The sequence below is a fragment of the Perna viridis genome, chromosome 9, assembly GCF_037379345.1.
Source record: "Perna viridis isolate PV_CMFRI_1.1 ecotype Kerala chromosome 9, ASM3737934v1, whole genome shotgun sequence".
Lineage (NCBI taxonomy): Eukaryota > Metazoa > Mollusca > Bivalvia > Mytilida > Mytilidae > Perna > Perna viridis.
Window position 1 is genome coordinate 32,844,808 of NC_142453.1, and position 13,802 is coordinate 32,858,609.

Below are 13,802 nucleotides of genomic sequence, written 5' to 3' on the forward strand. Positions count from 1 at the left end.
ATGTTTTCAAAAGGAATATTCATACCAAGTTTGGTTCCAATTGGTCAAGTAGTGTCAGAGGAGAAGAGTTTTGAAAAACAGTAAACGACGACGGACGCCAAGTGATGGCAATAGTTCACATAGGCTTCGGCTAGGTGAGCTAGAAACACATTTCCTATTAAGCACAAGGTGGTTGGTAATTTGGATTTAGGTGAAAAGGTAACTTTTTCGTTTAAATATAAAAGTATGAAACGGTAAACGTTATGTAGCTTATTACGATCAAGAATATTATGTAGTGTCGGTTGCCCAACTGCTAGGACAGTCGTACTACACATTAGTTAAAATGGAAGGTTTTTGGTTCGAGCCTGATCCGCGGGAATATTTTTTAGGTTTTGATTTTTTTTAAAATTTTTTTGGTAAAAATGTTGTCATAAAATGTCATATCCTTGTCGATAATCTATTAGTCATATTTTAGCACACAAAAGTTAGTATTGTTAAAAAATTCATTGCCCCGTGCAGGTCCGGTTGTCAAAGGAATAGGCCTGCAGCAGCGCTAAGCTTGTCGTAAAAGGCGACTAAACTGCTCAGAAACCTAGCCGGGGGCTAGGCGCTATGCCCACAGAGCAACTGGGATGTGTGCGGCAGGTGATTGAATGGGGTACCCCTGGCGTGTTACATGCTGGGGTTGTCGGGCTATAATACGGAAAACCTGACCGCAAACCATAGTGGTGCACCCACCGTGTTGGGAAAAGATGCCAATTTTAAAGAACCCTGCTGTGGTATTCGATAGGAGTAGGAATCTGCGCTCATGAGGCTAAATTGCCCAACCCTACCCATCCCATCCTTTTATCGTGTGGCAATCAAAATTTGTCGACCCCATTATCCATGTGTCCCATCCCTTTTTTCTTTCATCATCATCATTTCATATTCATTTTATCATCCTGTTCATGTTCATCGCCTGAATATAGCTGAAATATTGCTGCTCGGGCGTTAAACCCCAACAAACGAACAAAACAAATAAAAATTCATGTTGGTAAATGCTTAATAATAAGTTAGCCCAAACCCTCCAAAAATGAAGTATGTCCATGTAATTCACTTTCAGGCATCTATAGGTGTTTATCACCAAAAAATCTTGAATGTGAGATACCTCTTTCAAAATTTTCTCAATTTTCCGAGTTACTGTTTTTCGCGTTTTGATAAGAATTTAAGTAATTTATTTTTGCTGAAAATCAAATTAAATACCAGAAAAATCCTCGCGTAAGCGGGAGATTGTTGACTTTCTGAAATGTCGAGAGCACCGGAAGTGAAAGACTTTAAAACACCTATGACTTTCAGACTGTTCTAACCTATGACTTTCAGACTGTTCTACTTCGACAGCATTTTCATTTAAAACTTACTGCTAAATAATTACTAGTAACTAATATTATGTTATGATGTCGGCGTTGTTACTTTTCGTTTCGTTTTTCGTGCCATAACTAAAGTTGCAGTGAACCAAAAGTCATGAAATTTTGATATATTCTTACTAGCTGCTATTCTATATAGGATCAATGGCACCTACCTTTCTGCAAAAAGAGGCTTCAAGGGGTGAAATAGGTGTTCATTCGAAATTGATGTAGAATGTTTACTTATCAATTTTGACCACTCGTTTTTTTAATTTTTTTCTTTTAAAAATGATAAATAGATTTCAAACAACAATTATCATTGTTAGTCTATTGGGGCCATAGTGGGACCACACCTTAAACATCAATCGTTTTTATTTCTGGTCTAATATTGAATTTTTGAAATTAGATTCCTCATGAAAATTCATGCCTGCATTTTACTATCCATGGTGAGTGTTAATGGGTCAAACTGTACTTCACTATCCATGTCAATACACTATTGACAATATATATCAAAATGCGAAAAAAAAAATCGTTAAAATGAAATTTTAGTGGAATTATTGAGAATGTCCTAGTGCCTAGGAGTTAAAATGTAGCGATCTCTATGAAATTGTATCACAAGTTGTCATTTGGGTGGTTTTTTTTTGGGTGGGGGGATTTTTTTTTAACATTGTATGATCGAGTTATTTACTGTAAATTCAAAAAACTCTTTTTACCATTTTAATTTTGGTCAGAATCTTGTGCTGCGTCAAATGCATAACCACAATCCGAAGTTTAAGCTCTATCAAGTTTGAACGTTGTGTCCATACTTTTCCCAACTGTTCAGGATTTCAAGATCTGTAGTTGTCAGGCTGTGCCTTTGGAAGTATCTCATTATACTGAGTGGGTGTTGATCGAGTTCGGCGTTTAAGTAAATCCTTCTCATTTACCTTAGTATCAGAACCACCAATGTAAACAACCAGATTTATTTGATAGCCTCTCTTTTCAATACAGTTATGACAAATTTTAGTACAAGATTTAAATCATGTTTCACAACAAAAGTTACATATGAGTATACTCTATAAATTTGTGGGTAAACATATGGCCGTGGGATCGTAAATATTATCATTTCCGGTTTCAAGCATTTCTTTTTATGAGTTCAACTTAAGACAACATTGTCGGTTCATATTTTATTATTTTCGTACCTTAGCATTTCATTTAGAAAGTTATTAATGATTTTAATTCATTTACTGGCATAGATGCATCTTGTTGAACATCGATCCACATTAAGGTATAGTTTGAACTTTTAATATTTTTTTCTCAAATATCATTCAAGAGCACAATGAAACAATTCAAAAACGAAATTTTGTTTTTCTACGTACTGTTCTTGTTTTTTTTGTTTTTTTTTGAGCATAGTATTTTTTAAAATGTAATTGGATATTATGAAAAAAAGTTTCTTCGGTAGGTAAGGTTGTAAAAAGTTACTTGCTTCTTGATTCTTGAAACAACATCAACCCAAAGTTAAATTAAGTTAGTGATAATCTTGATTAAAAAAATCCTATTTATTTCTAAACTTTCATTTAAGAATGTCAATGTGTTATTACATAATAATAGTATTTTTTTTATCAGATATGGACAAAAACAACGAACCCAGTGCCTTCTTTCAGACTGAAATATTACTTTCTGACCAAGAGAGAGTTAACAAAATTCCGAAATCGGATCAGAACACGAAAAAGGAACAATGCAACGTCTCGGTGATTTCTAATTTACCAAAGCCAAAGAAAACTATTGATGTAACATCAGGTCTCAATCGACAGGAACAGCATGAGAGGTTTAAGCCGGAAATGGCATCCGTCCATATGCGGCGTACGCCAACACCATCAGAAGGTACGAGGAAACACAATCCCGACGAACCGACATCTGACGGAAACCTACTGAAATTATTGACTATGCGAAAAATTGCCCGCCAAGTAAGAAACGTGCAGATTAATCGCCAAAAGCGGCTTGACTACACCGGAAATGAAACAATAGAACACAAAGTACGAAAGTTCAAGCCAGATGAAGTTGAACCAATTTTGTATAAATTTTTAAGGGACAATTTATCATTTATCAAATATGAACCACAAGAATGTAAGAATCTTTCAGAAGAACTAAGTGAAGAATTGAGAGATATTGTAAAATCCTTAAAATTTCCGCGGTATAAATTTGTTACCATGATCACCATTGGACAAAAGGATAAACAAACAGTTTCTATTGGCAGCCAATCACTTTGGGATAAGAGTATGGATACTTATGTCAGCTCCACGTACAGTAATGATAGCGTTTTTGGCGTTGCTATGGTGTTTGCTACCTTTTTTGACTGAGATTTTTGTATATATGACGTTACACACGCTATAGGGTTAGTAAGTCTCGTCATATGACTCTGTGGTTTCACGAGAATGGGTCCAAGTCTACCATTCAAATACATAGAGATTTGTCATTTTCAAAGTGTTGGATTCAGTATATATAAGCAAAACATATTTTCGTGTAAAAATACCAATAAAAATGACAAATATATATTTCAACATCATAAAAGTGTCATGAAGAGCGTAAAATAGAAGATTTTGCATTGTAATACAGCGTTTCGAGAACCCGGAAGTAAACAATAATATGCATAATATGTTATACATCAGAAATTCCGGTCTGGAAAATTAAACGAGAACAAGACTTACAGGATACAAGAGCGCTATTATTCACAATGCAATTTCCGTATGGGGGGTCCTCACTTCAACTTAAATCTAAAAATAGATCCGGGTGAAATTTGTCTAATCTAACGCAATTTTGCTAAAATATACCCATATAGCTTTTAAATTTTGAAATAAAAACCACCATGTCATGCGGCATTTCTGTCCGTAAATTAAGCTTCAAAAAGGGGGATACTTTTTCAAACATAAATTTTTCAGTAGCCACCCTAAGCCTTAAGTGCTCCATAAAATACACATATATGGGCTACTAGCTTTCAAATTCGATACTTTTGGTTCCTTACTGTTCGTACAATTTTGTCATGAAAATATCTTTTTTATAATCCACCAATCGTGAACGTTTCTGTATTTTCCACTCGGCTGCATTTTGGGGTAAAGATCTGGCTGAATACCGAGGAGACATATTGCGCTATTGTAACCTATATAGACCCTATTGCGGTAACGTCAGAATTCGACGTTTGTCGACACTTTTCGTTTCTTGCTTATTGAAACACGTGTACAGTAAAGCAAAATATACAATAATTTTTTACTGGTAGCAAATGAAACATCTTAAACATTTCTTAGAAAAACGAACAGATTAATTAATTTGATTATCAGTACAACCAGTAAATTAAATTTGCAAATGCATGAGCACCGCAGCGTGGAATGCAACCGCGATATATATGCACACTCTGTCTAGACAGGGAACATTGCAACTTTCTCCTCCGATAAATTAAAATGCGCATTTTGATATACATGTATTATTTTATGTTACATGTACCAATGACAGAATTTGGACTTTTCACAACTTAGTATTTCGATTGAAAGAGCTTTCTGTTTGTTTGTTTTTTTTTTTCTTCAGAAAATCGGGCTTTCATCAATATCCATTAGATAGCCACTCATTGATGAAGATTTTCATTTCATTTGCTCATTTGCATTTTCCGAAATAAAAAAAATGTTTATGACTCCATTTTCTACATTCATTTTTATCTATTAGCATTCTGCTTTTCTATATCTTTTAAAGGTTCTGTCAACTTTATTTTGCGTTTCAGTCATTCCACTTCATTCGAATTCCTATAAACTATAAGAATTTATTCTATTCTTTTTTTGGTTTATTCTTTCGTTTGTTAATAACACAAAATAAAGATACTTTTGGTCTTTTTGAATCCCATTGATTTCGATTTGTTGTCTCTTTCAGTTGCATGTTCTGTACTTGTAATTGCAGAGACGAGAATAAGTGTCTGTTTCTTGTTATCTAAAGCAGAGATTATTTCCGTTTTATTTCCCCATTTCCCGACCGACGGAAAATGTTCCAAACCTTCAAAAAGTGAAAGTTCGACAAATTGCTAGATATTTGTTTTGTTCGAATTTTCTCCGTTTTAAACGGTTTAAATCATAAAAAATGAAATATGTGTATTCTGAAGAGTATGTACAATTACAAATTATCATTATTTCAAATTGCAAATTGATTGTAAAATTGCTTTGGAGCATGAACTTTTTTTCAACGAACCCGGAAAATATTGACACATGACATTTCGCTAGACATTTTCAAAATGACGTAACTTCTTTGTTCGCACTGAAAATTTTATTCAATGCCGACGTAGAATTGCTGAAGTATGTACATTTTTAGGAAATATTAACCGGAAAAGAATATTGTGTAAATAAGTTCTTACATCAGTAATAGTATTTGATTACTGAACACTTTTAGAAATCTGACCATTTACCAACACTTCCATTTTAGCACTGAATATTTTTTGACTAAAATTAGCGTAATTTCGATAATTATCTCAGAAAGAACATATAAAATTATTCTTCAATGCAAAATTTGGCGAATTTCGTACCCTCTGCAATAGCGCAATTCACTATTTTAGCCTTTTTGGACCTACAGTGTGTTATATCTGACATACAGAATTTTGACGTTTTTACGGATTTTGGAAAGTTTAATTGATTATAAAGAATAAGAAGTACCATGTGTGACAAATATTCAGAAATTATAATTTGACAGAATGCCCTGATTCCAACAGTATTCAGCTTTTACATAATCACAGTTTTGATTGTTTTAATAGTAATTTATAGTTTAGATAGGTGTGCTTTTTCAACACAGCCGCAATAGCGTGCATAACGTCATATACGTACTGGGATAACGTTTGTCAAACCATAAATACAATATTGTGCCCATAGAAAGAAACATTTTTGTTGTCGGGCCTTTCGGAACTTACTTAAAGGTGTGTTTACGCAGATTGAAGACGTCTCAGTTACCTCTTAAAGTACTTAATTATTACTTTTTATTTCGGAATGGCTGAATCTATTGTTTTGTCATTGTTGCTAGAGCTAGGAATGAAATTCGCAAATTAGGTCTATATTTATTTACACGAATTGAGAGATTCGTACGGTTTCACTTCAATAGTGTTTGCATCGTACTTCATATGTAAATATTGTGATTTTTTTCTTTGTTTCAATTTTATTCCTTCCAGAAAAATCTCAATAACTTCCAAAATTGAATCAAAATGTCACCAAAAAATAGACAGACATTCAAAACCTTATAATTAACAATGGCATAAAGTTTAAGGAGAATCAGGCAAAAATGTTAAATTTAGACAGAGAAGCGCCCGATCCTTTAAACAAGGATTACAAACAATCATGTAAAGTTATCCAACCAGTAGTTGACTTGACATTTATATACCGTCTTTGACCGATATATACAAAGACAGAACACGTATACCCATTAAATAAATTGATTGATTGATGGAGTTTAACGCCCGAGCAGCACCCATTAAATAGAATAAAGCTGTTTGTGTTATTAAGAGAATGTTCCATTTGGTACAATATTATGCCCTGAACTAAAACGGTGAATTTTCTTGGCAAGACATAATATTTGTTTTACGGTTTTTCTTACCGTTTCATAGTAAAAAAATACTTCCTTTTCACCATCATTGTCAACATTTGTCGAACGCAAACTATAACTCATTTTAACCCATTATAAAAGTCATGTTCAATTGGTTGTCCATCGTTTTAAGATATCTTCAGGAATATAATCCTTTACCAACTCCAACGTCACCATTAAAAGTGTTTCTTGAAGCTCGACATTTCTGAAATATAGATGAGAGATATCACTTTTCAATAGCTTTCTAGTTGCTTGACTGCGTTTAAAATTGCAATTTGTTTTAGAAAATTCTACTTTGTGTGTAAGGTAAATGTGTATTTTTAAATAAAAAACATTTTTCCTTTCCCTTATTTTAAAAAAAAATACTACTCTGGACATCGGAGCTCATGTTTTTCCTACACTTTCTGGTAAGGGGAAAATAGGGCACCATATTTTGATAAAAGTACACTTAAAGTTTGGTGTGGCGTTAGTCATGATGAACTTTTACAGATTTTGTGTTGCGTCTGTTTTACAGTTGTCAGACATTCTGATTTCAATTTTACCAATAACTCAGTGCCAAGAAACCTGGGGTCACATCGCAAGTGATCAATTGGCAATACCAAAGTAAAAGCACAAACCAGTTAATTACCTAGATTGTCTGCTCGATTGCTTTGGTTTACAGTCGGAGAAGTATATATCACGACTGCCTTTGTACTTAGGGTCGATTGCAGCTACGATCTCGGTTTCAGCTCCTTGGAATGTTGACTTTCCAGCTAAATTGGAGATAAAAATGGTAGTTGAAGATCCCCTGTTCGGCAATTTCCGTTTAATATCACGAAATGACATGAATTAAGCCGGTGCAAGTTAAGTTAGTGTCAAGACAAGCAAAACAACTTCTCTACTATTTCCTCTGCAAAAAAATAAAATATTTTTTTCGGTTGCCATTAACTCATGACAGAAGATTGCGACTTTCTTTTTATCTATCTGAAAATGAATATACAAAATCCGGCAGTCATCGAAGGCTTAATTTAATCCCCTAAATTTTTTTCCGAATTTTTACCGATATGTTTTTATAAAACTATTACATACTTCTTGAAACGATGCAACTGTAACAGCACACATAACAACAGTTGCGATTGGATCCCGCAATATTTCGGTACAAGTCGGACTTAATTAAACCCGGGTGTGTAGACAAAACGCTCACATTACTGTCTGTCAGTCGTCTGTTCATATAATACATCTGCATTACCTTGTCAACAAAAACAAAAAGAATTCATTTTATTCATAATAAAGTGGTCGATAATTTTTCGCAGGCACTAAAACACACAGAAAAAAGGACGGTGAGATTTTCTCTGCAAAAATACACTCTTTAGAATATTTTATATATTGCAAATTAAGTTTGAGAACGAGAAACTCTTAGAACCCGAATCGCTTAACTGGGAAAAGCTGATTTCTTTAGATGCAATTTAAAGATAATTCTGTAATGAATAGTTTGCCGTTCAAGAAAAATAATTTCTAAACGGAAGTTGTCTTATAATCCAACCTTTTGCGCACTAAGTTATAAGTAGCATTTCATCAATTGAATTTGAGTATTTTTCCTACCTCCATAGAATATCACAAAGAAACACGTAAGTAATTGTTAAAATTCACTTTCTTCTGTTATACTGGTAGTAAACGGCAAAGAAATTGATAACGATACGATTTTAATAAGGTAAGTGAATCGGACATAAATTATAGTAATCGAAGGAAAATGAATCCTTTTTAAATGACCACAAAGGGTAACAGATTTCGAACAAATACCATAAGCCGTTGTGCCCTTGGAGTACTTTCATTTTTGGCTGAGTGTAAAAAAAAAAAAAAAAAAACCGAGCGTCGCTTTGCATGAAAGGGTGCATAAACAAATTACCCCGTGTTTATAGGATATCAAATAAAATTCCGCATTTGTATTTTTTTTAATATGTGATGACATCAGCGTACATTAAGTTTTCTAATAATGCATAAAAATATCAAAATACAAACAAAAACATTAATTGTCCGGCCCATAAATTAATTGTCCAGCCCATACAACATTAATTGTCCGGCCAATACATTAATTGTCTGGCCCGTACATTGACTGCCCGGTTTTTTCATGTATATACCTGATATAGTTTGGTAGATCCGTATTGTTGCATAAAATCATATCCATCCCGATTAAAAAAGTTCGGTCTGAGCCTTTTCTCGTTAAATGAAGCTGCAAACAGGTCATGAGCAAGGCTAGACACAAGGACAACTCTACAGTCATCAGACCCTGATTGCTCCATTAAAGGTAATAGATGGACGATGATAAGGAACTGGCTCAAGTAATTTACCTATGTAACAAACCTGATATATGATAATGCCGTCAACTTTAATGGTACAGAATTCATATACAACTGGACTGTTACCAACCAAAAACGAAACAAATACAAACATATTTATACAATATTTTATATTATACCACACAGATTTGCATATAAAATTCAGCATATACCTCTTACTAAGCTCCAAATATTGGAGAACCTCCACCGAAAGTGTGTAAACGCAGCAATGTCCCCCTCTCTCATGAAATTAATAAATGTGCTAAAGGAAAAAAATCAAATTTTAGTATTTCATGAGAGAAAAAAAGATTCAAAGTCCAGGGTTGATAACGTCCGTAATTTTGATATTACCCTACACTGCTCATACGAGAATGATATAATATCTCTTTCACAGTCATAAATTAATTTGTTGCATTATTTAGATTCAGTCACTTTTCCTTACTATTATCTAATATACATCGTGAACATTTATGGATAAGTCTTAAACAGTGAATACTGTAAACGTATTAATTTTCGCTATTTTTGCGGTGAACAGAAAACCGCGAAAATAGTACTCGCGAAATTGATCTTTTTTCCACTACATATGATAACGCTTTTTATTTTTTTAAATCGCAAAAATTGACACCCGCGAATATGTTCACTAAACAGAATTCGAGAAATTTAATACGTCTGGAGTATCAAGACTCTCTGGCTTTAGTTTACCTGAAGCATAGCTTCATGTCCATCCTCTGTTGTCTCTGAAATATTTTGAAACATTTTCATAAGTTTTCCTCAGTATAGATAATGCACGAATGAAACGACAATGGAGTATGGACTAAAAACCTAAATTCATTACTTAAATATGTTTTTTTTTGGCAATTTCGTAAACAGTCATGGTATATTTTCAACATTGAAAAAAAACAATAGGTACTTAAAAGAAAACCATCCTGCTATTTTCTTTCAAATTGCAGATCATATTACTGTGATTATAAACAAAATAATATGATTGATTGATTGATTGTTGGGGTTTAACGCCCGAGCAGCTATATTTCAGCTGTATTCAGGCGATGAACATGCAATGGATGATAACATGAACATGATAATATGAAAGAAAATGAAAAAGAACAACAAATTAATGATAATGCCACGGCATTTGTTTTCGTTCCTTTTGTTAAAAAAAAATGTTATAGCAATTACATTAATATTTGACCTACTTATTACATTCAGTCACTGCATGTAGGCTCTAACAACACTCCATTCTACTTTTGATTTATACATTTTTTTATCAGCCAATCAGATTTCAGGTTTCAAGATTGTGGAAGCAATATAAAAAGGGAAAATCCCAAGAATTTTTAAAAGGTAACCTGAACAGAAAGTAAAATGGAGCTCGATTCTATATACAGTGCTTGGTGGGTCAAATTTTAACCAGTAGTGGTCTCACCTAATCCGGTCGCCAATAATCCCGCATTACATATCAGAGTATGTAGTTTACGTCCTGAAGTTTTCACTTCCTGAATAAATTTCATCGTTGATTTCAGAGATGACAGATCTACTTGCATGAACGTTACATCTAGGCTACTGTCCTGTACTATCCCATTTGTTCCCTTGCTCTTCTCCTCTGTAAATTCTCTGTTCATTTGCTCAATCGCCTACAGAAGACCTTTAACTCAAAGGTTGTAGACACACATTTTTTATGTATACAATATAGCAACACACCGTATTTAACTTCACTAAAAATATAACAATAATAATAATAATAATCGACGAAGAGAAATGTGTATTTGTAATTTAGTTATCGAGTACATTGCCTAAAAAATAATGAATACTCAACACTGCAACAGTAAGTAAACGATAAACAATGCTTTTTGCAATAATATTTTGCAATAAATCACCCTCTTCGTAATTTCTTTTTAAATTAAACTTGACTGTTAACATTGAATAAAACCACTAAAAAGAGCACATGGATCGTTTGGCATTAACACGAATGTTGCACCCCGTTTTGTATTCAAAATCAAAATTTATTCAATATTCATTTACTGAAGTGTTCTAGCTGCATATATACCATAAATTAGCACCAATGTTTCAAACATGTAAAACAAGTGTTACTATGTCGCCCACTTGGTGGTTTTCACCTTGTGTGCGTGCGTTTTTTTTTTCTTTCTTGCAGACGGGCTAATTTATTTGTTACATTTTTGTGCAAATTTCCGGAAATGTACGTGTTTTTTGTGTAATTACATGTAGGATGACACACTTGTCCCATTCACTGTATTAAGAAGATTATTCTGTTTATAAACCTAGTCGTATATCAAATAAATATAAGATAAAAACAACTCGCATACCTGAAGTGCTTTAGATTCCGTTCTACATGCTAGTATCACTTTCGCACCTAACATGGCGATCCATTTAGCTGTCTCATAACCAATGCCTCAAAATAACAGATTAAAAAAAAATTTTCTTAATGATATTGAATTCGAATTCAAAGTCAATGCATCATGTTAATTACTGCACGTAAATAAATGTTCAATTTTCCAATTTTAAAATTTATAGGATTATAGATTATACCAGCAGGTCCACATATATTTATTTATCACGTGAAATAACTGAGTTTTACTGTCAAAATGATTTATTAACAGACACTATGAGGAAGTTAAGTTAAATTCAATTTAATTGTAGTGTACAATGTAACAACATACTCAAAAGCTCACCTGTATTGGCACCGGTTACTATGACAACCTTGTCCCTAACCAAAGTTTCCCTGGGAAACGATACACCGCCTCCCATTCCTCCAGAACAGGCGGAAATTCAGATACAAACATATAATAACTGTATACGTGAAATCCTTTTATGACTAAGAAAGGTTGTCTCCCTTTACACATCGTTTTATTTATATCGAAAGTAAGTAACACAACATGATTTGAAAAGGTGAGAGAGGTTAGGTTCTAGGGGGATCTAGACTTTTTATTTGCTAATTTTTGCCCACATTTTTCCAGAATTCCAGGAGTCGAACCCCTTTCTGAAATGGTTTACGTATATTTTTAAAGAACCAATTGATTTCATCTAGCACCTTGCTAAAAAGATCCAAAGCAGACAATTCAGTTTTTCTTTTCAAAAATTCTTAATTTTGAAGTGATTTTTAATGAGTTAACAGGGCACATTCTGATGCACCTGAGGTTTAGTGGAAGGACCTTGTGCAACTAGTAACAAATGGCCGTCAGGACTTCATAGCTGGACCGAACTGTCTTACTCTCACCATCAAATATAGTTAGTAGCGAGGGGCGGATACAGACACATTGGAAAGAAGGGGTGCTTCCGGGGCTTCTCAGGAAAAGGGAGATTCAAGGACATTATTTTCCATTTTTGGCAATTATAAACATAAAATTGGCAAATTTTCTAATAAGATGAGGGGTGCCAGCCCTCTGCAATCCCGCTTGGATCCGCTACTGGTTAGGCTGCATATTTGATAGTGGGCGCAAGCCACTGTGGCTGCACCGATACAAAATTATGTGCTTAATAAAGGTCTTGGTAGTATGCAATGGTTGAACAAGTCACTTACTATCAGCTAAACTACCGAAGCATCTTAACAGAAGGGCAATACAGAGATATTTGAACCTCCCATATAAAAAAAAACCAAAAAACAAATCAAATCAAATCGTGAAAATATAGAGCACACACATACACACAGTATAGAATACAACTACATATCAAAACTGGAGAAACGAAAAAAAAACAAGGTAGCACACACACACACACACACACACACACACACACACACACACACACTAACCACGTTCAATGCCAACTTGTATAATAAATATACAGGTTAAATCAGATGCTCCGGGAGAGCAAATATATGTCCTGCTACATTGCAAGCGAGGAAATTCCGGTAAGCGTCAAGTTCGAAGTTCGGTGGGCCAAATTATGAATAAAACCTCCTAAGGATGTACATGATCCAGCGCATAACATACTTTGTTACTTGGCTTTGACCTTTTCTAAACACAACAGTTCAAAACCGGTTTAACAAAAAATAGCACCGTACAGTGCAGAGATTGTAATATAATGTTATTAACTGCACATGATGGTGTTCACAATATATATAGTGTATATATATATAGGACTGTCTGTCTCGGTAGCTGCACAACTTAAATATTTGACATTAGTGACATATTGTCATGTCAGAAGAAATGTGTAAAAATGACTACATTTTTATGCACACTAGACAGTCCCGCAGATTTATTGTCATATGAATAAAAATAAAGAAATAAAACAGTAAAGAAAGTGTTACTAAGTAACTGTTACTAAAGGTAAAGCCGGAAAATCTTCAACGCATTATAAAAATTATTCCCCTCGCCCCCAAAAAAATAAAAAAAGAAAAGAGTGAGGAAACATGTCAGTAACACATTGATCCAAAGGTACAATTGTTCATGTCATATTGTTAAAACAATGGCCACTTGTTGTAAACAAATAGACGAGAATAAGTTTATAAGTTTATTTGTTTGTTTTTACCTTAATCTGAAAAATCATGTAACGATCTGTATTATGTTTTTTTTTATTACTACCCATATTATTG

The 13,802-nt window shown here is 33.8% G+C and overlaps 3 protein-coding genes across 4 annotated transcripts in view; 1 reads left to right on the plus strand and 2 right to left on the minus strand.

Annotated features, from left to right (window-relative positions):
- Nucleotides 1-13,802, minus strand: part of LOC148607876 (uncharacterized) — a 184,396-nt gene that overhangs the window by 66,789 nt on the left and 103,805 nt on the right. The window lies entirely within an intron of this gene.
- LOC148607879 (uncharacterized) lies at nt 1,135-4,873 on the plus strand. The gene has a single exon (XM_088546581.1). It carries the CDS (start codon nt 2,924-2,926, stop codon nt 3,698-3,700), a length of 777 nt encoding a protein of 258 aa, XP_088402707.1. The 5' UTR covers nt 1,135-2,923; the 3' UTR covers nt 3,701-4,873.
- Nucleotides 6,585-12,101, minus strand: LOC148607880 (WW domain-containing oxidoreductase-like). Of its 2 annotated transcripts, XM_088546575.1 has the most exons (8): nt 11,941-12,099; nt 11,575-11,660; nt 10,677-10,884; nt 9,959-9,993; nt 9,059-9,268; nt 8,010-8,169; nt 7,570-7,693; nt 6,585-7,146 (listed from the first exon to the last, which is right to left on the minus strand). In XM_088546575.1, exons 1-8 carry the CDS (start codon nt 12,014-12,016, stop codon nt 7,050-7,052), a joined length of 996 nt encoding a protein of 331 aa, XP_088402701.1. In that variant the 5' UTR covers nt 12,017-12,099; the 3' UTR covers nt 6,585-7,049. The 2 variants fall into 2 exon arrangements, with proteins under 2 accessions (XP_088402701.1, XP_088402702.1); XM_088546576.1 differs by lacking the exons at nt 6,585-7,146; nt 7,570-7,693 and adding an exon at nt 7,701-7,830 and having other exon boundaries at nt 11,941-12,101.

What these genes read in the sequence shown, in the direction of transcription:
- LOC148607879 (XM_088546581.1), top strand. Translation starts at nt 2,924, where the DNA reads ATGTCAATGTGTTATTACATAATAATAGTATTTTTTTTATCAGATATG.
- LOC148607880 (XM_088546575.1), bottom strand. Translation starts at nt 12,016, where the DNA reads ATGGGAGGCGGTGTATCGTTTCCCAGGGAAACTTTGGTTAGGGACAAG. An exon ending in ATTATTGGCGACCGGATTAG is followed by an intron (nt 9,994 to 10,676) that starts GTGAGACCACTA and finishes AAAATATTTCAG; the next exon opens with AGACAACAGAGGATGGACAT. An exon ending in GATCTACCAAACTATATCAG is followed by an intron (nt 8,170 to 9,058) that starts GTATATACATGA and finishes TTTGTTGACAAG; the next exon opens with GTAATGCAGATGTATTATAT.